Source organism: Canis lupus, chromosome 27, assembly GCF_048164855.1.
Source record: "Canis lupus baileyi chromosome 27, mCanLup2.hap1, whole genome shotgun sequence".
NCBI lineage: Eukaryota > Metazoa > Chordata > Mammalia > Carnivora > Canidae > Canis > Canis lupus.
The window spans coordinates 13,570,256-13,595,636 of NC_132864.1; the positions used below are offsets into that span (position 1 = coordinate 13,570,256).

Here is a 25,381-nt window from a genome sequence, read left to right on the forward strand (position 1 = left end):
ACTTGAGTTCTATCCTGATTGCTTTATTTAGTGGCATTGTAATTCACGGAGCATTTATGGAGCTGATGGCTTTATCTGTTTCACAGAATCTTCACAGAATCTGTTTCACAGAGGACATGCCTCTGAGATAGGAAGATTATTTTGTAGACAAGGGGAGGCCCAAAAGTGGACCAATATGCCAAGGACACACAGGCATTGGAGCCAAAACCTGTACTAATGGCAGACTAACTCGGAAGCCTGTTTCCCTGCTCCTAGCTTATGCTGAGAATAAAACTTACTTTTACTTACTTCATAATTATTACTGTTAAGATGAAAAAAAAAGAAAAACTTGTGAGCTAGGAATGTAGCGGGTGGGGGTCAAGCAATTGAGAAATGCACTCTCAATTTTTTTTTTCTGCTTCAAATATTTATTTTGCTTAGAAAGCCCAAATCACTTGCATCTTCAGCATCTCACTGGGATTACTTCTTTCACAATGAGGGCTATTTGATTTCCTGTTTGTCAATTGGATGTGAGGTCATTTATTGAAATAAAAGAATCCCTGCCTCCTTGAGACAGTGGTTTTATAGAACATACTCTCTTTTTATCAATTAAAGAAAATGTAGGATATTCTGATATTAGGAGGGGTGATCATGAGCAGGACTGGTTGGTCAAAGTTGAGGAGTGGTGTTCGTTTCTGCTTTTTGATAGGAATTCTCGTCTGACTTGATTGACTAATGGGCATCGTGCACCCCCATGAAGAAGTATTCTAACAGTTGGAAGGACTCCTCTATTTGTTCCTAGTTCTCTGGAACAGAGCTGGCAAAGCCAGAAACAAAACCCACGTGTCTGCATTCTTTTTTGTCTGCTCTCCCCATCAGACATTCTCCTTTCCAAAGGGAATTGTGGAAGTTGCCTTTCCCAAGTGGAGTACTTATTTTAGGGGCACAGAGGAGCAAAATCCAGGGTCAGTTGGGACTGAGAGAGGCTTGATTTATCTAGCATCAACTGTGACAGAAATCTCTACAGACAGTCAACAGAGTGCCCTGTCTTTGAAAAAGGAATATATTAGATTGAACCATATGAAATTGCTTTTGTTTTGCAATTTCGTATTGTTCAGCCTCATGGTTAGCATAACTTACCTCTTCTTGATAACTGACAATTATGAAAATTGTCACATAATTGCCATTGTCTGTTGGCAGTACTTCACTTTCCTGCCTGATGGCCTGACTGGTTTCATGCTGCTTCAGGTTTTGTATGTGTAAATGCATGTAACAAACTTTACTGTTTTAGCCATTTTATAGTATATAATTCGGTGGCATTTGGCACATTCACCATGCAGTGCAGTCATCACCTCTGTCTAGTTCCAGAACATTTTCATCACCCCAAAAGGAGACCCTATGCCCATTGAAGTCGTTACTTGCCATCACTCCCTTCTCCTCACCCTGGCAAACCACTAATCTATTTTTTGTCTCTGTGGATTTGCCTGTTCTGGATGTTTCATACAAATGGACTCATAGGGACACCTGGATGGCTCAGTGGTTGAGCGTCTGCCTTTGGCTCAGGTCATGATCCTGGGGTCCTGAGATTGAGTCGTTCATCAGGCTCCCTGAAGGAAGCCTGCTTCTCCCTTCACCTATGTCTCTGCCTCTTCCTCTGTGTCATAAATAAATAAACGAACAAACAGACTCATAAAACATGTGACCTTTTGTGACCAGCTTCTTTAATTCAGCATCATGTTTTCAGGGTTCTTCCGTGTTCTGGCAGGTGTCAGTGCTTGCCTCCTTTTCATGGCTGAATGGCATTTTATTGAGTGCATCACATTTTGTTTATGCATCTGCTCCAAGCGTTTTAGGGCTCCTTTCTCAATTCAGACCCTGATAAGGGTCCCTCCCAAAGTCTGTCTGCATCGCTGCCTGTAGCTGTGAAGCTTGATTGACACTTTGGATCTTCTGTGGGATGTGAAATCATCATTTTCTTAAATAGTGGTTCCTTTATTTTTTTTATTTTTATTTTAGAGAGCACACACGTGTGTGAGTGCGGAGGAGAGAGGGGCAGAGGTAGAGAGAGACTCAGGTAGACTCCCTGCTAGACACCTCTTAAAAGTGGTTCTAAATCTTGCCATTCTGTTCATTCACATTTATAGCCCTGTCTTCTTTACTTCCAAACTTTTAAAAGGCATATTTTCTGCTTTTAATTTCACCTCCCGTTTTCTCCCCGATCCCTTGAAATCTGCTCCTTGCCACCACCAGTGTACTATTGAAATGACTCTTGCTTGAGTCATAGCTCACCTTATGCTTGCACAAGTGCATGGCTTCCTTTCCATCCTCTGAATATTTGGCACTGCCACCTACATTTTTGACTTTCCTCCTTTGACACCTTCCATGCTGTTGGCTCATGTTTTTCCCATCACACCTGGTCAGCTGCCATTCACATGTCCACTTTGCCATCTCCTCTCCCCCTGTCCCCACATGGTAAATGTCTCCTCACCATCAGAGGCCCATCCTCCAGCCTCACGGCTCCCTGCTTCCTGCTCTGTGTTCATGTAGTAGTCTCTACAGCTCCCTGTCACACTCAGAATGCAGTGTTGTGGCTGTTGCTTATGCTTCTCCCCACACAGGCTGTGAGATGGTGGGAATCCCAGTGCATGGTACGTAGGTTTGAATGAATGAGCGAATGATTAAATGCACACCTCATTTTTAGCCAGGGCCTCAGGATATAGAAATCTTGACTACTCTTTCTACTTTTTCACATGATTTCAGTTACTTCCAGTGTCACAGTTTTGTTACAGAGTTGTGGTTACCAGAAACCTGGTCACCAAATGAGCAAAGTGTGTGCCTCTGTGTGGATAGCATCCAGTGCAAAATGAGGAAGGGTCATATAGCTTCAAGATTAATGGAAATGATACAGAGCATTATTTCCTATAAAACTAATCATCATAATATGAGTTTTCCTATAGAAATAGTCACCTTAAGTAGTTACTTTTGAAACGTCTGATAGATTATTTCCAAAGCCCACACGTATTCCCCCTTGTAAGGACTGCAGATACATTGTACTGTCACCATGGGAACAGTGCTGATTTCTCCCCCTAACCCCCTTCCCAGTTATTTGCAAAATGAGGTTACATTTTTGTTTGTAAAAACTGGACAGGGATTAGATCTCAATAACTGTACTTTATCAACACTTCTTTCTGACAGAGGTTATATTATAGCAAATGCAGTCTACAAAAAATTGGGACTACCATCTAGATTAATTTATGAATAATTGTCTGCAAATTTTTTAAGATTTATTTATTCATGAGACACACACACACACACACACATACACACACACAGAGGCACAGACACAGGCAGAAGGAGAAGCAGGCTCCATGCAGGGAGCCCGACGTGGGAATCAGTCCTGGGTCTCCAGGATCACACCCTGGGCTGAAGGCAGCGCTAAACCCCTGAGCCACCCCGGCTGCCCTGCAAATGTTAAATAAGCCTAGATTCACAGATAGGAATGTTTAGAAAGGGAAAACTATTTTTTAAGTAAACTCTACTGCCCAGCATGGGGCTCTAACACATGACCCCAAGATCAAGAGTTGCATGCTCTACCAACTGAACCTGCCAGGTGCCCCAAGGCAACACTTGTTTTTAACTTGTCATATTTTATTTTGGAAAACAGTGTACATTAGCCATTGTAATTTTAATCTGGGCTCGGAGACTTCCAGACAAGTAGGGCTGAGTGAAGCTGATCACAGAATCTTTCTTCTTCAATACCTAATGAAGAGAACACACTTTCCTGATTATTTTGGGGGGGGGGGGTAGACTCTAGGAAAATCCAGTAAAGCCAATTGGCTTCATGCTGTAAATATTAAAATTGACAACCAAGAAAAGAAACAAGATTTTGGTTTGACTCTGTTGACGCTGTTCCCAGTAGTAAGAGAAAAGAAAATCCTGATTTTTTTTTTTAAAGAGAGAACACATGAGAAGAAGGGATGAGGGGCAAAAGGAGAGGGAGAATCCCAAGTAGGCCCAATACCCAGCGCAGAGCTCGACATAGGGCTTGATCTCACAACCTCAAGATCATGACCTAAGCCAAAATCAAAAGTTGAATGCTCAACCAACTGAGCCACCCATGTGCCCCCAAATCCTGAGAATTTTTACTCTCCCATCCTTGTGCCAAATCCAGTTTAGGGAAAATGAGATTGAAGAGGTGAATGAATAGCCTGGAGAAAAGTCACAGAAGAATCTTTGAGACTAGAAGCCCTTTTTGACCATCTCAGGATTTTACTAGCAGCAGAAAGAATTGCTGATTGTCATTTTCCATAGCTAATCAGCAGAGTGGCTTAAGTAAAAAGGATGGTGGGGGAGAGTCCTATACATTCACAAGTGAGCAGTCCAGGTGAGTCCTCTACTTCAAGAATGTTCTCAGGGAACCTTGCCCTTTCTTTCTGCTCTGCTGCTACCCTTAGCACATACATGTCATTCTCTTGGTCACCAGGGCTCTTGTACCTCCAGTCATTGTGAAACTTTCCAGGAGGAAGTAGAGGAGGTATGAAGTGGGGAAAGGCAGGAAGGCCTTCTCTTTATATGGGTTTGTCTTTTAATTTGGAGAGGAAAATTCCTATCTCTGTAATAGTGTCGTGTAACCACCTCCAGCCATAAATGAGGCTGCATTCCCTTCTCTGTGAAGGGAAGGCAGCAGAGGAGGTGAGACTAGATGTTGAAAAAGACAGTTTCATAGTATCTGCCTGAGACTGAAGCCTGAGGACATATTCTTGCAGGAATAGAATTACCTTTGTTCCAGAGGGGGCATGAAAAGAAAAATCCATGAAAAAGACCTCCAACAGATTCTGTACATCTCCTTAAAAGCGTTCCCTCCAGCCTTGTCCTCGGCCCTCCAGCTACAGAAATGTGTAGACTATGGTGCTCAGTTTTCCAGTGGTACCTTGGAGATGAAGATTAAAGGTCTCAGATAAACTAGGATGGATATCAGGGAAAATGAATATATCACATGTGAACAAACATAAGGTCTAGGTAGAGCTGCCCATAGTAAGATGAACACTTGAATGCCTCTTGTTCCAAAGGAAGAAAAAAAAAAATGGAACATAGGAATCCAAAGAAAGATGAGGAATTCAGGCCATGAGAAAGCAATACCCAAAGTGGAATATTGCTTTGTGTTATATAAAAACTTCAGTGACTTAAATGAAGCAAGTGCTCAAAGGATGATAAATGACACAAGTGGAACAGAAAAAGTGAAGAGTTAAGGAAATAAGGGAAGACCAAAACAGCACCATGTCAAGACTCCTAAATAAATAAGAAACAGAAAGGAGTCAAATGAACATTTCTAAATATCTAAAGGAAAGTCTAGAGCTAGTCATAATAAAGAGGGAAACAAAGATATTGAAGAATTAGAGGAAAGATAATAGCCTTGGAGGACAGAGAGAATCTTAATGAGTATAATTAGCATCCCTGAAGTAAGGAATTCAACAAATGTGACAGAAATGTTAGGAGATACAATAAGGAAATTTCCCCTAAGTGAGGAACCGAGTCTGCATTTAGGAAGGACATAGTAGGTTGTATGGAAGCTCAGTTAGGGAACCCAGAGTGGGTGGTGGCGGAGGCAGTCGTGGTGGTGGAGGGGGAGGATATTGATTCAAAGCAATGGACACCAAAAAATACAGTGGTTATTAATGAAATTCAGGAATATAAGAGAGAATTCTTGAGGTGCCCAGGCAGAAAAAGCATATTCCTTATAAAAAAGTAAAAAAATAAAAACCAATCCACTGCAGCCACATTTAATGGCAGAAAACTGTGCCAACACTGTTCCCAAAGTTCTAAAGCACAGAAAATGTAATCAGAAGTGTCATATCCTGGCAGTTACTACACAGATAAGACAGATGTTTTCAAAAATCATCTGGAAAAATAATCATTGAAGAACTTAGAAGCAGTAGCATCTGTGAGTTCTTCTGGAAAGTAAGCTGCTTGCTGATAAAATCTGGCCATAAATCAAAATTCAGGACTTAGCTAAAGAGAAATTGTGGCAAAAGGGCTAGTACTGGTGTGAGCACTAAATGCAAGTAAATAGACAACTCAGCTAATAGCTCAGGGAGTTACAGATACAGAATAGAATCATGTTTAACCTTTATTTGGAAGTGATTTCAAACTTTGCAAAAATCATAAAAATAGAACATAGAATGGGATCCCTGGGTGGCGCAGCGGTTTGGCGCCTGCCTTTGGCCCAGGGCGCGATCCTGGAGACCCGGGATCAAATCCCACGTCGGGCTCCCGGTGCATGGAGCCTGCTTCTCCCTCTCCCTCTGCCTATGTCTCTGCCTCTCTCTCTCACTGTGTGCCTATCATAAAAAAAAAAAAAAAAAAAAAAAAAAAAACAGAACATAGAATACTTATATACTTGTAAGGTCTTGTTTTTACCTAACCACAGTGCAGTTACCAAAATCAGGAAGTTTTAACACTATTATCTAATATACAAACCATATTCCTATGTAGGCCATTGTCCCAATAAATGTCCTTTATAGTTCTCTCCTCATCCCCATTTGGTTCAGGATCCAACCCAGGATCATGCATTTCATTCACTGACTCCAGTCTCTCTTGTTTTCTTTATCTGAAATGTTTCTGCCTTTCTTTGTCTCTTATGACTTTTTTTTTAATTAAAGAACAAGACGATGTATAAAATACTTAATTTGGGGTTTGTGTGAGTTTAATCATAATAGTTATGCATTTTTAGCAGGTATATAATTGATGTATCCTTCCAAGAGGCGTGTGATGTTGCTTTATCCCATTTATTGATGATGTTAATTTTAGTAACTGAGTTTAAAACATTTGCAAAGTAAAAAAAAAAAAAAGGAAAAAGAGAAACATAAACAAATATACAGAGAGAATATGACTAACAAATTGAGGTAACAGAGTGGAAAGAAAGTGGAAGAAAACAACAAAGAATAAAATTCAGAGACTAAGTTGACACATATATGCACTATATAAAGAACCACTTCACGTGTATTGGCCTCACTGTCCCAGTCCCTCGCCCTATGGCCACACAATCAACAACATTCTTGACAACCATCATATCTATTTATTTATCTATTTTGTGGTTACAACAGATTTTCAGGATACGAGGTTTAACATACAGAAGTCAAATCACATTTTTATATATCAGCAGTGAACAAGTGGAATTTGAAATTGAAAACATACCATTTACATAAACACCCCCCCCCCAAAGAAATACTTAGGTAAAAAACAAAATATGTACAGCATTTGAGGAAAAAACTTAAAGAACTGTGATGAGCAAAATCAAGGAAGAACTAAATAAATGGAGAGATATGCCATGTACATGGATAGAAAGACTCAATATTGTCAAGATGTTGGCTCTTCCGAACATGATCTATAAATTTTACACAATCCCAATCAAAATTCCCGGCAAATTATTTTATAGATATTGAGAAACTGATTCTGTAGTTTATATGAAGAGGTGAAACACCCCCAAAGAACCAACTCGATATTGAAGAAGAGCAACAAAGTTGAAGGATTGACACTACCTGACTTCAAGACTTAGAATAAAGCAATGGTAATCAAAACAGTGTGGAATTGAGAAAATAATAGACAAATGGAGCAATGGAACGGAGGGCTCAGAAATCAACTCCTATAAATATAAGCAACCAATCTTTGACAAAAGAGGAAAGACAATACAATGGAGCAAAGATTATTTTTTCAAGAGATGGTGCTGTAACTAATGGACATCCACATGTAAAAAAGCAAATCAAGACACAAATGTTACATCTTTTGTGAAAATTAGGTATAAATGGATCATAGACCTAAATGTAAAATGTGCAACTATAAAACTCTTAGGAAATAAAGTCAGGGCAGGGATCCCTGGGTGGCTCAGCGGTGTAGCACCTGCCTTTGGCCCAGGGCGTGATCCTGGAATCCTGGGATCGAGTCCCACATCAGGCTCCCTGCCTGGAGCCTGCTTCTCCCTCTGCCTGTGTCTCTGCCTCTCTCTCTCTCTCTCTCTCTCTCTCTCTCTCTCTCTGTGTCTTTCATGAATAAATAAGTAAATAAATAAATAAAATCTTTAAAAAAAAAAAAAAGTCAGGGAAAACCTAAATGACCATGAGCACAGTGGTAACTTTTAGGTACAAGACCACCAAAAGCTTGGTCCACAAAAAAGAATCAATAAGCTGAACTGTATTAAAGTTAAAAACTTTTGCTCTATGAAAGACCATGTGAAAAGAGAATGAGAAGACAAGCCACAGACTTTGAAAAAGTATTTATAAAGAATACATCTGATGAAGGACTATTCCTCAAAATATACAAAGAACTCTTAAAGCTTAACAATAAGAAAATGAATAACCCAATTACAAAATGTACAAAAGTCCTAAATAGACACCTCACCAAAGAAGACATGTAGATGGAAATTAGCATATGCAAAGTTGCTGAACATCATGTCATTAGGGAATTGTGAATTATTTTTTTTTTAAGATTTTATTTATTCATGGGAGGCACAGAGAGAGAGGCAGAGACACAGGCAGAAGGAGAAGCAGGCTCCATGCAGGGAATCTGATGTGGGACTCGATCCTGGGACTCTAGGATCACACCCTGGGCCAAAGGCAGGTGCTCAACCGCTGAGTCACCCAGGTGTCCCAGGAATTGTGAATTAACAATGAGATAATATGATACAACTATAAGGATGGCCAAACTCTCAAACCTTTGGCATTACAAATACTGGTGAAATTGTGGAGGAACAGTAACTCTCATTCATTGCTAGTGGCAGTGCAAAATGGTACAGCTTGCTTTGGGAGACAGTTCAGCAGTTTCTAATAAAGTAAACATACTCTTACCATAAGATCCAGGAGTTGTGCTCCTTGGTATCTACCCAAATTCACTAAAAACTTAAATCCACACAAAAGCTTGTGCATAGGTATTTATGGCAGATTTATTCACAGTTGCCAAAACTTGGAAACAACCAAGATGTCCCTCAGTAGGTGAGTGAATAAATAAACTGTGGTCATCCAGATGATGGAATGTTACTCAGCCTATCACACCATGAAGCTGTGAGGAGGAACATAGGAACATTAAATACATATTACTAAGTGAAAGAAGCTGATTTGAAAAGGCTACATACTGTATGGTTCCAAAGATAAGACATTCTGGAAAAGGGAGAAATATGGAGACAAAAAGATAGTGGTTGTGGGAGGGGTAAAGGGGGAAAGGAATGATGAATAGGTAGACTACCAAGGATTTTTAGTGCAGTGACACTATTTTGGTCATACTGCAATGGTGGATACATGTCTTTATACATTCATCAAAACTCACAGAATGTACACCATCAAGAGGGAACCTAATGTAAACTGTGAACTTTGATAATGATGCGTTAAGTATAGGTTTAGATTTTGTAACAAATGTTACTACTGTGGTGTGGGATGTTAATAGTGTGGGAAGTTGTGCATGTGTGGGGACAGGGAGTGTCTGGGAAATATCTATACTTTCTGTTTACTTTTGCTGTGAACTTAAAACTCTCTAAAACATAAAATTTGGGCAGCTCCGGTGGCTCAGCGGTTTAGTACTGCCTTTAGCCCGGGGCGTTATCCTGGAGACCCGATCAAGTCCCACATTGGGATTGGGATCCCTGCATGGAGCTTGCTTCTCCCTCTGCTTGTGTGTCTGCCCCCCTCTCTGTCTCTCTCATGAATAAATAAAAAATCTTTAAAAAATAAAATAAAATTTATTCAAAAAATTTTTACCCATGATAACATTAATATACGTGAATTAACACTGATTAAGAGAGTGTTGGTAGAGGTTGGCAGAATGAATATTTTTAAATGATGATCTAACTACATGCTATTTGTTAGAGACACAGCTTAGATTCAAAGACACAAATGGGTTCAAAGTAAAAGGAATGGAATAGATATTCCCTGCCAATAGTAACCAAAAGCAAGTTGGAGTGACTATGCTAATATCAGACCAAATAGGCTTTTAAGACAAAAATTGTTACTAGAGACAGACATTTCATAATGTTAAAACATTTAAGAAAATGTAACAATTATAAACATATATGCACCAAATAATAGAGCCCCAAAATATGCAAAGCAAAAATTGTTAGAATTAAAGGAAGAAATAGACAATTCCACAGTAATAGTTCGAGACTTCAATACCCTATTTCACTAATAGAACAACTAGAGAGAAGATCAACAGGAAACAAAGACTTGGACACTATGAATCAGCTAGACCTAACAGTCATCTAGAGCACTCCACCCAACAGGAACAGAATATGCATTCTTCTCAGGTGCACGTGGAACATTGTCCAAGATAGACCATAGAATAGTCTCAAAGGATTGAAATCAGGTGAAGTATATTTTCTGACCACAGTAGATTAAAACTAAATTGTGACACAAGCATCTCAAGTGTTTTTGTTTTTGTTTTTTTAAGATTTTATTTATTCATGACAAAGGCAGAGACATAGAGGGAGAAGCGGGCTCCCTGTGGGGAGCCTGATGCGGAACTCAATCTCAGGACCTTGGGATCATGCCCTGAGCTGAAGGCAGACACTCAACCACTGAGCCACCAAGGCGTCCCAAGTATCTCAAGTGTTCTAATTTACATTTCCCTGTTGACTAATGATGTTGAGCATCTTTTCATGTGCTTATTGGACTTTTATATCTCTTCTTTGGTCAAGCATCTGTTCAGATCTTTTGGCCCATTAAAAAAAAAATTTATTTATTCTAGGTGGGAAGGGGCAGAGGAAGTGGGAGAGAGAGAGTTCCAAGCAGGCTCCACACTGAGTGTGGAGCCTGACAACGGGGCTGTATCCCAGAACCCTGAGATCATGACTTAAGCTGAAACCAAGAGTCAGACAGATTCTCAATTGCCTATGCCACCCAGCTGTCCCTCTTTTGCCCATTTTTAAATTTGGTTGTTTGCATATTATTGAGTTGTGAGTGTTCTTAAGTTCCGGATACAAGTCCTTTATTACATTGTATTTTGCAAGTGTTTTCTCTCAGTCTGTGGCTTGTCTTTATACTCTTAACAGTATCTTTTGAAGACCAGTTTTATTTTTTTAAGAAGACTTTATTAACACCTTAGTGGTTAATCACCTGACTGTGACTAAGTTTCTTTTAATTTCTTTCATTCATTCATTCATTCATTCATTCATTCATTCATAGAGACACAGAGAGAGGCAGAGGCACAGGCAGAGGGAGAAGCAGGCTCCATGCAGAGAGCCTGACGTGGGACTCGATCCAGGGTCTTCAGGATCACGCCCTGGGCTGCAGGCGGCGCCAAACCGCTGCGCCACCGGGGCTGCCCTGAATACCAGTTTTAAATCAAGCCCACTGACAGGGTTTAGAAACAATACTCCAATCTCAGTGAGTACACTTAGCACCTAGATTTTGTTTTTTAAAGATTTTTACTTTATTCATTCATGAGAGACACAGATAGAGGCAGAGCCTCAGGCAGAGGGGGAAGCACGCTCCCTGTAGCAAGTCTGATGCAGGACTCGATCCCAGGACTCCAGGATCACAACCTGAGCCAAAGGCAGACAGATGTTCAACCACTGAGCCACCCAGGCGTCCTTAGATTTTGATTTTAACTGTACTTCTTCACTTCAAAGATTCTTAGATAAATGGTTGATTCCAAGATTGGGACAGAGAGAGTACAAGATGATCCTGGAATATCCTATATACCAGAAAGCAAGGAAGTGCTTAAAGAATACTAGAGATTAGTCAAAAGCACATCATAATTTTGTTGAAGGGGCTTCCACTGACCAAATCTCAGATAATTTGAACATCAAAAGAAATATTGATAGTAATGGGAGTATAGTCTATTCAGTAACATAAGAAACCATGATCTATCATAGAAACACAAAAAATGGAGGAAAAACAAAGGCCCTTTCTTAGGGGGAAATGACAACTAGTAAATAGGTGAAATGATGGAATTAGAAAATCACTATTGGGTAACCATGGGTAGTCTTTATTTAGGGAAGAATCATCAATTGGTGCTAAAAGAAATGGATTGAAATTTTGCTGAGGAGAAGGATGCTTACACATTTTCAAAGTATCTCTTCACAAAATACTTATTAATTACAAAGAAAAAAGTAATACCTTTATGGTGAAGAAACATGGAAGATGCTTCCTCAACCAAGAGATCAAAGTTACCCTCACTGGAAGACAACATTGTTTGCTTCTTGATCCCTATTGAGAAGGACACAGGATTTGTTCTGTGGCGTTCCGGCCAAAAAGTGCATGGTCTGACTCCTCTCAAATGGAAACATCAGGTGAATCCAAATTGACGTTGTGTAGGCTTGTGTCCCTCAAAAATGTCAAGGTCACAAAAGATAAGGAAAGAACGAGGAATCAGAATCAAGAAATAGAACTACCAAATGAACTTGTCAACCTGGATTTGGTCCTTGAGCAAGAGAAGGAAGAAACATTGTCTCCTGTAAAGACAACTATACCATAAGTACTCCAAACTTCTGTTCCGTGGAAATTCAGGCACAATGCACCCTCCAAGAAAGAGGGAGAATCTCTGCATACGTGTTCTTTAGTGTGTTGAGTTATTTTTCACATGTTGATTAATAATTTGTATTTTCTCTGTTGTAAATTGTCTTTATCCATTTATCTTAATTGTAGGTACGTCTCAGTACCTACTTTTAATTATAAAACAACTTCCTTGGTTAAAAAATATAAACTGTATAAAAGGATGTAAAGGAAAAAAAAAGAAAGCCCCTCTCATCTCCACATCCCACTCTCCAGATGTTCTCCCTCTTATTTTAGTTTTTAAAGTTTGTCTCCCACCCTTTTTCCTTTCTTTCACTCTTTAAAAATTTCTAAATTTTTTTTTAAAGATTGTATTTATTATTCATGAGAGAGACACAGAGAGAGAGAGAGGCAGGCTCCATGTAGGGAGTCTGATGCGGGACTTGATCCCGGGACTCCAGGATCACGCCCTGGGTCGAAGGCAGGCGCTAAACCGCTGAGCCACCTAGGGATCCCCTAAATATTTTTAATGAATTTTCATACAGCAAAAGCATACATCTTTAATGGACTAGTAAAGCAGAATTTACATTGGAAAAACTGAGTGTTTAACCTTGATAGATTTTGTGATAAACGTAATTTTATGTTCAAAACATGTTTATGTATATTTAAGAACTTTGCTGTGAAGACCTCATATCAAAGCATATACATAACATAAGAGATACAAAATCAGAAATCAGACCATAGCTATATACAGTGAGCTAATAACTTCAATTCTGGGCTGTTGGAAACCATTCCAGTCTTTGGATTATCCTTTGATTTTGGGGGGAAAACCCCACAAAGGAGTATTTTCACCCCTCAGTTTTATTTCAATTTCAATATAAAGTTGGTATTTTAGATCATAAACATTGCGTGGTCAGACCTGGAGGATAGGGGTAAGTCTTCTCTCACAGGATTAACTAACTGAATCCTTTGTTTTTTATCCTTCATAGAAAATAGGATTTTAGGACTAAATGGCCACTAGAAATTCTCTTCTAATCTCCTTGTTTTGTAGGTGAGAAACCAATGCCTGGAACATGGAAGGCATGAAATGAGGCCAATGCAGGATAAACAGCCTGTTCCTAGCCTCCCATGAGTTAGTAACACTTGATCTCTGTGATTTCAGTGAAGGAGCCAGAATGTTATCAGTGAAGCTTTCGCTCATTTAAGAAATGAATGAAACATTTATCAAATGTTGAAGATACGGCATGTACTTAGGAAGGGGAGTCATTCGGGTCATAAACGTTTGTAAATTAACAACTGTGCATAATGTAGTAACCACTGCTCTTTTTTCATTGCTAGTGAGGAAGACCTATTGTTTTAGCTGTCCTGGAGCGTGGAAATGTGGCATGTGAGATGAGAAATAGACCTCTCTGTGGACTTTTGTAATGAACTGAACTTTTTTGTGTGTGTTTTTTTCCAGCTAGAAGAAGAGAGATCTGTGCTCAATAATCAGTTGTTAGAAATGAAAAAGAGGTAGGCTTTCTTTTTTGTGTTTATTGTTGTGTGTGTGTGTATGTAATTAGGAAAATATCAGAATGTAATGTGTACAGTGACTTGTAGAAAACATGCCAGCTGCTTATATTCAGAAAATTAGATTGTGATAGTTTGGTTCTCATCATTGATAAATGATAAAAATGTATTTGCAAAAGTTATAGTATTAGTTACCAAGACAAAGAATAGGTTACTTTTAAAGCCTCATTTAGTTGCATTTATTCAGAAGTGTTCTAAGATCAGATCATCTCATTATACTGCTGTTACCTCCTCATTTTCAGGAACTAAAACATCTTTAGTTTTACATACAGTAATTGGTCTGCACATAAATACTGATTGCGTTATACAAAAAGCTTAACTTTTCTATCATTATGTGTTAGCATCAATTTGAATATTTCTGTTTTTCTAAAGAAGAGCTTTATTATTTGTTCTTTCATGATAATCAAATGATATTTGAATGGAAACCTTCCAGAACTTTTGAGTAATGATAAACTGACCCAGAGAAATAACTGTTTAGAAGCCTGATGCTTCTGTATCCTGACAGTCTTTGTGTGCTCTTTTATTTTTTATTTTTAAAAATTTTATTTATCTATTTATAGAGACACAGAGAGAGGGGCAGAGGCACAGGCAGAGGGAGAAGCAGGCTCCATGCAGGGAGCCTAATGTGGGACTCGATCCAGGGTCCCCAGGATCAAGCCCCGGGCTGCAGGCGGCACTAAACCGCTGCGCCACCGGGGCTGCCCTGTGTGCTCTTTTAAAAGAACTTGCAGTTTGTGTCTAGAGAAGTTCTGTGCTTTATGCTGCATGCCAAGCAGATGTGGTGTATACTCTTACTGAGAACTCTTGCCTGTGTGGTTCTGAGTAGATGGGCATCACAACGGGCACATACTTTTTTTTTTTTTTTTTTAATGAAAGCAAAGCCAAGAGTTATTCTAAAAATAACTCTTTAAGAATAGCTTAATCAAGAATTTGTCCATGCTCTTGCAGAGTGTTTTATTATTTCTTGTCAGGAAGGAGGAAGTTTCTCACTGACCACTGACACATGTATTTTACTCTGGCAGTGTTTCCTCCTGCCAGCAGGGCGGTTGCTTAGTTGCTGAGGGCTTTATTCAGCCCACAGAGATACGGGATCCAGAGGCTACATCCTAAGAGACGCTAGGCCTCAGTCCAGGGGTGCCTTTCCTCCTTTCTTTTTTAAATTATCAAATACTTAGAGTCATTCTTCTGTAAAATTTTGCACCAGAATACACACATGTTCCCCCAGCATCCCCACCCCAAGACAGCCAAGTGTTCTTCAGGTGACCATGAGCTGTGGGGACTGCTCTGCCATGCATGCCTTCCCCCAGCACCTGTATACTGTCAGCCCCAGCTCTGCCTGGGTGGGGCTCGGAATATTTGATTTCACACAGATAAGGCTCTGTTTCTTTAAAGAGAGCCTCCCCATGCAATTATCAAGGGTGTGTGAAAAAATTAATAGGGCTTATTCCTGTGACATTTTAGCAAGAGAGCATATGAAAATGGGCTGGTTTAAGTAAGCAAGTACTGGCATTATCCCTTGGTATTCGTAATTCACAAACACAATCTCAAAACAGCCCAGTGAAATAAATGGTGGGGCTTGCATTTACAAATGATGAAACTGAAGCCCAAAATGTTAGGCAGCTTAGCCAAGAACTCAGAGGCAGGCATAAGATGCAGATTTTTTTCTCACTGTACATTTATTTATTTATTGTTACTTTTATTATTGTTTTTTAGAATACAACTTCTGTGCTTCATTAGTCTTTACTATGTGACTTTAGATTACATGCCTTTGAAAATGTGAACCAGGCATGGGATTTTTTTTTCATGGCTTAGGGAGATAGAACAAGTTTGAGTGCTTGTTAAAGCCGCTTCTTACCAGCTTTGCTCCCATTTTAAGTCCTGGATGAATTTAGGAGACTGTCTCCTGAAAATTACCCTTTTTATCAATGAATGCAGATTTTAAAGATGGTTATTTTTTTCTGAAAGTGAAAATTTTAAAGACCTAGCCTCTCTTATTTAGCACTGCTCTTTTGTCAAATTAATCCTCACGGAAAATGATGTCTAAATCTGAATGCAAATATTTTTTAGCTAATAATTGGGCCCTTAAATGCTCTCTAAAAGTCAGTTTGATAGCAGATTCATATGTAGGTCTGTGTCTTGTAATAGTTAAGTAAATTTAGCATGGAGTACTAAAAAGAATTTGATATTCCCTTAATTTAAAAGTCTGGAAAGTACTTAAATCATAAAAGTATATGCAACATAGTTGTTCATGCAAGAACTGAGATCTTTGTCAAGAGTTTGATTTAGAAGTGATCATTGAACCTACATAGTCAAGACAGTATCTAATGTGTCATTCAAATGGTCATTATATTGAAATGCAGAACTTAGCCCTGACCTGTCAGCATAAACTACTTACTATTTGGGAGTAACATTGTCCTGTATTTGCCATTGCTTTTCTTGTATCTGAACATTGAATTGCAAGTGACATATAGTAAAGGTTTTTCTCCTAATGAAAAATGTAATCATTATTTCGGAAACTAATTCCCAAGTTAGGCAGACCTCTTTTCAAAACAGACTCCAGGGTAGCTGACAGAGCAGAGCCACCCTTGAATGGCTCTGCCAGGAGTGGGGAGGTATGACCCTCCGTCCACTAAGCCTACAGCAGGTGTGGGAACTTGTTTGGCTCCCCTCCATTCTCTAGGCTTTGTGATGTCCACATAGGGACTTGAGAGCTCCAATCTCTGACGTAGACTCTTTGGAGTCAGAATTAATTCTGTTAGTGTAAATGCAGGATAAATGTCAGGAATGGAAACTGGTGGGCGATAACCATCTAAGATACCAAATCTGAAGAGGTCCCATACTGCTTCGGCTCATGAAGCTCACTGTGGGTTGCTGACTGTCTGACTGTCTCGAGCTTGCGCTACTTACCAATGCTCATTTCACCCTCTCTTTTCCCTTCCCTACTCCTGCTTCCTTTGCTCTATCTGTGTGTCTTTAATGGTAAGACTAAAGAAAGTCTATCCACGTTATAATAAATAAATTTCATATATTTTTAGTAAAACAAATTGTTGTATATATTTTTTGGCTGCCTTTGTCCCTCTGTCTTGCTTTTGTTTTGTAAAATATTCTCAGCAGTACACACACACACACACACACACACACACACACACACACACGCTGTTTTGATACCTACATACGACAAAGAACTTCAGCGCAAATTTAGCTCTCCTTAACTGTACCTGCATTTCTTTTCATGTTTCTAATATTTGGTTCTTGTTATCTTGCATTTTTAAAGCTTGCCCAGTAACACTTTAAGGTATTTGCTTCATTACTAGAATTTATTTCTTAAGTAAGTAGTAAGGAAAGAATCTGGGTAATATGTTCCCCTTGGGGGAAAGATTTCTGGCCCCCGTAGCTGTTTTCTCATGTTTCTCTTCCCTTCTTGATACTTTCAGTAACTCCGAGTCAGTCTCGCCAGCATGGCTTAAAAGTAACAGAGGTCCTCCCCCAGTCAGTGTGGTTTGTGACTCAGATGTCAGTAATGTTGGCATAAATGATTTAAATTAGTCCCTCTTGGTTTGCACAGTAGGATTAGGGCTTAGAAATAGCCTAAGAAGCCAGCAGTGAAGATCTGCCACAAAGATGAGCTGCCAAAGGCTATTTGTCCTGTCATTTGATATATAAATCATGAAGCAGATCACTTTCTTAACCATGTGTCTTTTGATAACTTGTACAAGAAACTTTCTGCTTGCCATCTTCTTAGAAAGCAGCCTCCCTTAGGAGTTGTGTGTATGTGATAAGCAGGCAGCGGTTCCCCATACCTTTTTCCTTCTGCCAGCTGGTGGTGTCTTTATCCTTCTCTAACACAAAGACCCCATGGGATTTTGCCTACCTAGAGTTCTGGTAGTTAACTTTGCTTTTTTTGTTTGTTTGTTTTTTGGTTTTTGTTTTGTTTTGTTTTGTTTTTTGGTAGTTAACTTTGTTCAATAACCCCCAAGTCCTGGTATTTTCCAGTAAGAACATTAAAACTGCATTTTGCAAATTTTTTTTTTTTTTTTAATTTTTTATTTTTTTTATTTTTTTTTTATTGGTGTTCAATTTACTAACATACAGAATACCCAGTGCCCGTCACCCATTCACTTCCACCCCCCGCCCGCATTTTGCAAATTTGAGTTGGATATATAACCAGTGAAGCTCTTGAAATAGATTTTGCAATAGAATAAACTACCAAATAAATTTAATTGAAACTTCAGGAGCCCTGGATTTTTTGGATAACTTTGGATAACATCAGATATTTACTTTCCAGGTGGAAGAAGTGCCTGTACATTCCTTCCATTAATATGCTTTGTTTTAACTTAAACAAGATCCTATTTCCTAGCAAGGTGCTACTCACTTAGTGATTTAACACCATCAATACCTACCCCCTTCTCCAGTGTTCATATCATGCTTGGGTGTTGAATTCAAGAAATTTCTGTAAGTCTCAGATTCTTTTCTTACTACTTATCATTCTGGAGTGTAAGTGTAAGCCACACAACGAGATAAATACAACACTGAAATTTTCATCTTTGTGTAAAATTTCAATTGACCATAAATCATGAGAATTCTGTAATTCGCGTGCCGGATATCTTGGGTCTCACTAACCAAACATACATTCTGCCATTTCTAACCTGGGCCTGTTTCCAGTTCTTCCTGTCAGTTCTAAAACAGACTGAACCATGCGCATTCATGCAGTTCCTTCTTCTAGAACTGGGAGCGATTTGACTTCTTGTTGAAGTTTTGATGGTCATCTACAGTAAATGCAGTGCTGTATAGGTTGAATGGCCTGAGGGCTAGCTAAGACTTTTTTTTTTTTGTCCGGTCATATTTCCCCCAAAATATTTTTGTGACACAAGGGCTTTTTCCCTCTTGTTTCACACTGCATGCACTTTTTTAAGCCTTTCTATTTTAAAATTTTATATTCACAGAAGAGTTGCAGAGGCAGTACAGAGAGTCCCCAAATACCCTTCACCCTGTGTCCCCTGAAACACACATTGTACATTCCTTGGTACATTTGTCAACATTGAGAAAGCACCATTGACTCAGTATGCTTAGCTAGACTGTAGATGTTATTCAGATTGTCCCAGTTTTCCCATTAATGTCTTTTTTCCTCTTCTGGAATTCAGCCTACGAAGCCACATTTCAATTCAGTGGTCATGTTTCCCCAGTCTCCTCTGGTCTGTGACAGGTCCTCAGTCTTTCCTTGTCTTTCGTGACTTTGGCACTTTTGAATGCATGTAATTTTTACAACAAAAATTTGAATACATACACATATAAATATAAACACACAGTAGCCTGCCCTTTGGGTTTGTGTCTATTGTGTCTTGCCCTCCCTCCCTGTCTTCCCTTCATCTTCCCCTTCCTTTTTCTCATCCCTTGACCCAGGAGTAAATGTTTCCCTCTCATTAAGGCCTGGTCCTACTCCCTCTGCTGACAACCAAATGCTGAGTCAAGCCGAGAACGCAAACCAAGCGTTCTGAAGTCTCCCACCAGACTCCCCCCATGTCCATGCTTTCCTTCTACACCTGGAAATCCACTTTAACATTTCTGTTCCAGCCTTTATGTAATTACCTTGAATCTCCATGAGCAACATAATGTCCTTTTCAGATCCTCTGGAGGAGAAAGGTCATAATCCTTCAGTATAAATAGCAGTAATAACCTTTGCTACTGTTTTGGCCCATGAGATCTCAAAAACACATTCTTGGAAGATGCTAAAAGTTACTGAAATTAGTGAGAACCAATGGATACCTCCAGCATAAAACTGCTCTGCATGACATCTGTGTATAATCGCTTTGCATGTGTGTATTTTAATTGTTGTTATTGCTTGGTAATAATTTATTCAAGAAGTAACAATTCATTTGGGGGGGTTAGATTTTAAAAGAATTCTTTGGGGGTAATAGTCTTGTTTTGTTAATTCTCCGTCTTCCAAGGTTATTAACTTGTTTCTTTAAATTCAAATGGATACAATGATATGCAGATTCTGGCATGTCTTTGCATAGGTAAACTTGTTCTCCCTCACAGTGAGTAACATTTCAAGTAAAATTTTGTAAGCATAACAGCCTTAGCCCCCTTTTAAACTTCCCTGTGATACTTTTTTTCTTTACATTAACTTAAGTTAATTGCGTGTTTGTCCTAGGGCAGTTGAACCCTGACCACTCTCTTGGTTGATTTCTGGAATTTTTAACTCTTTGGTCTTTTAGAGAATCCAAGTTAATAAAGGACGCAGATGAAGAAAAAGCTTCCTTGCAGAAATCCATCAGTATTACTAGTGCCTTACTCACCGAAAAGGATGCAGAGCTGGAAAAACTGAGAAATGAGGTAGAGTACCATGTGCGGTGACAGTTCCTGCCATCTCTTTTTGTTCCAACTGCAAGCCTAAGCTAACCCGCTGCCTTTCAGGTCACAGTGCTCCGGGGAGAGAGCGCCTCCGCCAAGTCCTTGCACTCGATCGTTCAGTCTCTAGAGTCTGATAAGGCAAAGCTTGAACTCCAGGTGAAGAACTTGGAACTTCAACTCAAAGAAAACAGAAGGCAGCTCGGCAGCTCCTCAGGTAAAGTGATGGCCACATGGTGCTTCTTTCCAGTACTGCCCCTTCCTGCAGAGAAGCTGTTTCTGGTGAGATGTCCTTGGAAGGCAGCTGTTATGCTGCACCTGACCCAGCCCATCTGCCTTGGGCTCTCTCACCACTAAATCAGATAGGGCTAGTCCTGACCCAGGCTCTGCGCACAGGGGCGTGCCGGCTATCCCCCTTCTGGAGCGTTGGCAGCAGCAGAGGATGTGACAGCTGCCCTCCCAGTAGCCACTCCAGTTCTGAAAGTGTATGCACTGCCGCCAAGGGAAGCAGAGGTGGCCCCTTTGTGAGCAAATGGTAGCTTGCTTTCCTACTGTAAGTTCCAGCTGTATGTGATGGGCATCGTCCACAGCTGTGGGCCATCCCCAAGGGAGAACACAAAGTGGGAGGGCCGGTGTCTGTGCCCGATCCTCAGGGCTCCAGATGTGGGACGGGAACCCATTAACTGTTCCCAAAGAGACACATTTGGGAATTTCGCGTGAAAATACGAGCCTAACACTGGCCCCTTTGTTGCAGTAACCCAGGAAAAAAAGATGACAAGTTTTGTGAATCTCCATTTTTTTTTTTTTTTTAAATATAAGGTAATACTGATACTCAGGCAGAGGAGGATGAAAGAGCCCAGGAGAGTCAGGTAATATTCCCTTTTTTATTTTTTTCTTGGCTTACTATTTTAAAAGATCATTCACCCTTTCAAAGAGGCAATACATTCATATGGTCTAAATAAAAAATATTAAAAATATATACAGTAGAAAATCTCCCTCCAAACACTATGTCTCATCTGCTCAGTTCCCAAACCCTGAAACAGGTGATCATTCTTATTGGGACCTTTTAAAACAATCTTTCTAAAGGTTTAAAAACATGTATATACAAACCAAATTAGCTGTCTTTTCCTCTCTTTTTTTTACACAAATGGCAATATATCTGGTCTTTTTAATAGCTAGATAGTTTTCCCCTATGTGGTTGTTCTGTGATTTAGCCAGCTGCTTGTCAGTTGACCTGACACTTAGCATATTTCTGATCCTTCAGGTGTATTATGAACAATGCTATAATGAATTATTTTGCAGATATACTAATATCTCTTTAGGACCGATTCCTAGAAGTACAGTTGCTCTGTCCAAAGATTCCTTGCTCCTCTTGACCTTAAAAAGGCAGAATTTTTTTTTGTTAAGATTTTATTTGTTTATTCATGAGAGAGACACAGAGAAGCAGAGACACAGGCAGAGGGGGGAAAAGCAGGCTCTCTGTGAGGGGAGCCCAATGTGGGATTTGATCCCGAGACTCTGGGATCACACTCTGAGCCAAAGTCAGAGGCTCAACCACTGAGCCACCCAGGCATCCCCCAAAAAGGCAGACTTTTTGAAAATGGTTTCCCTAAAGCCAAAATTACCAAAACAACCTAAGTTTTAAAAATGGGATTAAATGGAAGCAAACTATTCTGTATTTGGAAATGTAATTGCACATAGGCACCTAAGGTCCATCTTCAATTTTAATAGTATATTTTGGATATATTTATCCTGTTCAAAATTCAAAAGTACAAAAGCCACCATCTTTAAATAAAAGAAAAATTTAGTGAGTTTGCAGTTTATTTAGTTATCCGACATTTCCTTCGAAAGACATGAAAGGATTCAACAGATGCACTAACTCACTCTGGATAGTGTGTCTGCTTAGTCTGTGCGTCTGATAAGCGTGGATTCAATTAACTGTGTTTTCTTTTCCCCTTACCTTTCTGCTTCCATTTGTTTCATCTGCTGCTGCCAACACTTTCTTCCAATCAGCAAATGGTTTGTTTTATGTTTCCTAATTTGTGAGCGTGCGTGCATGTGTGTGAGTGGGTATGGGTGTGTGATTTCCCACTATACTTATATTCATTTTGTGGCTTTTCCTTCTTCCTGTAGTGTAGCTCCTATCAGAGTAAAGTTTTAGAAAATGTGTACCTCCTTTCAGTGTTAGAAGGGGTGTCCTGCAGAGAACCACTAAGCTAGTGATTGCTGGCTCTGTTTCAGACTTGCCCCAGGCAGGAGAATAAGGCCAAATATTTATTTAAAAAGTGAAATATGGAAGTTTTAATATTGTAAAGTAGGATTTATTCGGTGGATATTTAGAGAAATTGGACGTTTTTATTATATGAAGAAGAGGGGAAAAAAACATTGTTTTTAAATTAAAGTGCCCTTGGTTAGAAAGGAGATGTTACGGCAAGCATGTCCTCCTAATGGTCCCTCCTTGTCCCACTGCTCAGTGAATCTTGGCACAGATGCTCGTTGTACGTGGCTTTCCTGAGCACTGCCCTGTCACTCTGTGCCACAGTGCCTCACCAGCTGGAAGGGAGCTTTGAGCCTTCTCTTTCAAACACCTTCATTTTTCTCTGAAGATAGCATTTATCTCCTGTCCCACTATGACCAATCTGTAAATGTTAAATGGTGGCCTGAGGACAATTTCCATGAACTTTTTCAAATCTACAGAGCATAGAAGTTCTGGATTTGTTCTGCAGTTTAAAGGAACAATTAATTGGTTATGCTTTTTGTAGAGTTTTGTATATGTATGTGTGTGTATATATAAAACATTGAAACGTGGGTTCCGTAATGGCCACTCTTTGCCCCTCCTGTGCCCAGCACATTCTGTGGCCATAGCATGAAAGTATACTTTCATGATGTTCTTGATATTCCAGTGTACACATTTTAGACACTTTACACATCTGTTTCTTCTTTTTTTTCCTGGACAAATCAGATTGATTTCCTCAATTCAGTAATAGTGGATCTTCAGAGGAAGAATCAGGACCTCAAGATGAAGGTGGAGATGATGTCAGAAGCAGCCCTTAATGGGAATGGTGATGACCTAAACAATTATGACAGGTATTTTATATTAAGCAATACTGTGATCAGAACCTTCGTTCCACCTAAACAAAGGTTTTTAAAGTTAAGTTCTCTAGTGGATTGGAGAAACAATTGCATTGGCCATAAATCGATTTCCTAGTCTGGCAAGAGAGTGATATGCTATAAGTGGTTCGATGGAAAATTTAAAATGTGGACTGTAGAACATACACTTGAGGCTTCCAGATTTGGCCATCATTAGTTCTTGCTCATTTTGTGTGCTTTGCAAGCGATACCGTCTCTTGAATTTCATCTGATGCAGATGAGTTTCTGATTATACACGTTAACATTTGTAGTGACGACCAGGAGAAACAGTCCAAGAAGAAACCTCGCCTTTTCTGTGACATATGTGACTGCTTCGACCTCCACGACACTGAGGACTGCCCCACCCAGGCGCAGGCATCAGAGGACCCCCCCCACTCCACACACCACGGCAGTCGGAGCGAGGAGCGCCCGTACTGTGAAATCTGTGAGGTGTTTGGGCACTGGGCCTCCCACTGCAATGATGACGAGACCTTCTGACGGAACCCCCAGCCGCGCGCCAGGCTCCTCAGACGCACTAGGATGTAGGCGACGGACCACCAGCATCGTGTGTGCAGACTTCAGGAGAGCTCACATTATTTTTGACCCCCATCAACAAATCTAAAAAAAAATATTTTGATCTTCACTAAATCACCCTTTTAGACTCCCCTTAGAAGTTAAAATAATAAACACCTAGTAGGTGAGTTTTCACCTCTAATTTTCTCATCTTGATTTTTAAAAGTTCCAACAAGACATTGCACCAGATGCCAATTACATCTACTGTCCCAAGGGAAACCTCCTAGAACAATCCCTATCCTCACAATACCTTATTTAAGTAACTTTAAATTATGCTGTTACTTTTCATATTTGCACTAAAATTTTTCCAGGCTGCATTTGTATATTTAGATGTTTGGGTTAAGCTTTGACACTGGAATGAGTTGGAAAAATGTGCCATTTTGCATTTTCATCTACTCATTTAAAGTATTTTATTCTTAAAGAAGTATCTTTGAGCTCTTTGCACTACCTGACGTCAGTAGTGCCTTTATTTCAGGCTTGATAATACTTAGGTGTGATTATAAAATCATGAAACAGGTAAAGGGAGGGGGAAGCCCTAAACTGCTGTGGGGACATTTTAGAATCTATATGCTGCACCTACTCATTCTACTGTGGTGTTTTGTTCATTGGTTTTGCATAATTTCAGCTTCTATATATTATATGTATATATTTTTTAAAAATCTGTATTTTGGGAGAAAACACAATGTCTTTCTTTTCAGATTTTTACCTTTATGAAAAAGAAAACACATTAGGACATAATGGACTAGGCCAGAAAATAACATCACGTGGCTTTGCAACTATTTTTCCTGTTTTCATTTTGTTTCTTTTATAAGAAATAAATAACTGGGAGGATTTTTCTCCAAATTTGTTTCTTCAGCAGATATCCCCAGCAGTCATTTAACTAGATAATAAGCCACTATAAAACACCTAAATTAACTAGTCTACAACCTTTACAAGTTTTTTTTTACTGTGTTTTTAGATGAATGTACGATGAGAAATTCAACGTTAATAATTTTGGATTTTATTATCACAAAAAATAAAATGAAGGACCTCAACCATCAGAAGTTTTATCAACCAGTTTGAATCTATTTATCTTCATTTGAATGTCTTCTAGAATATGTAAAAAGTAATAAATGTATCTTCCATGCTATGTGTACAATAAGAACTTCTATAATTGTATATAAGCATTTGATGTATTTTTCTCCTCAAGATTATCAAATGTGTGTCTGACAAGTGAAAAATCTGTAATGAGTTGAAAGTTTTGGTTTTAAACATAATAGAAAGTGTTTCACAAACAAAATGTAAAGCAGTATTAAAATTTGAGCAAACAA

At 39.3% G+C, this 25,381-nt stretch overlaps 1 protein-coding gene across 21 annotated transcripts in view; it reads left to right on the forward strand.

Annotated features, from left to right (window-relative positions):
* The window catches only part of CLIP1 (CAP-Gly domain containing linker protein 1), a 124,776-nt gene extending 99,395 nt beyond the window's left edge, over positions 1-25,381 (forward strand). For 20 of the 21 annotated variants that reach the window (XM_072802361.1, XM_072802381.1, XM_072802372.1 and 17 more), the window contains 6 exons: positions 13,912-13,964; positions 20,237-20,354; positions 20,436-20,586; positions 21,189-21,238; positions 23,332-23,456; positions 23,771-25,381. In XM_072802361.1, coding sequence (XP_072658462.1) covers positions 13,912-13,964; positions 20,237-20,354; positions 20,436-20,586; positions 21,189-21,238; positions 23,332-23,456; positions 23,771-23,996 — 723 coding nt within the window. In that variant the 3' untranslated portion in view covers positions 23,997-25,381. The remainder of the gene's footprint in view (positions 1-13,911; positions 13,965-20,236; positions 20,355-20,435; positions 20,587-21,188; positions 21,239-23,331; positions 23,457-23,770) is intronic. The other variant, XR_012019163.1, reaches the window with a different exon arrangement.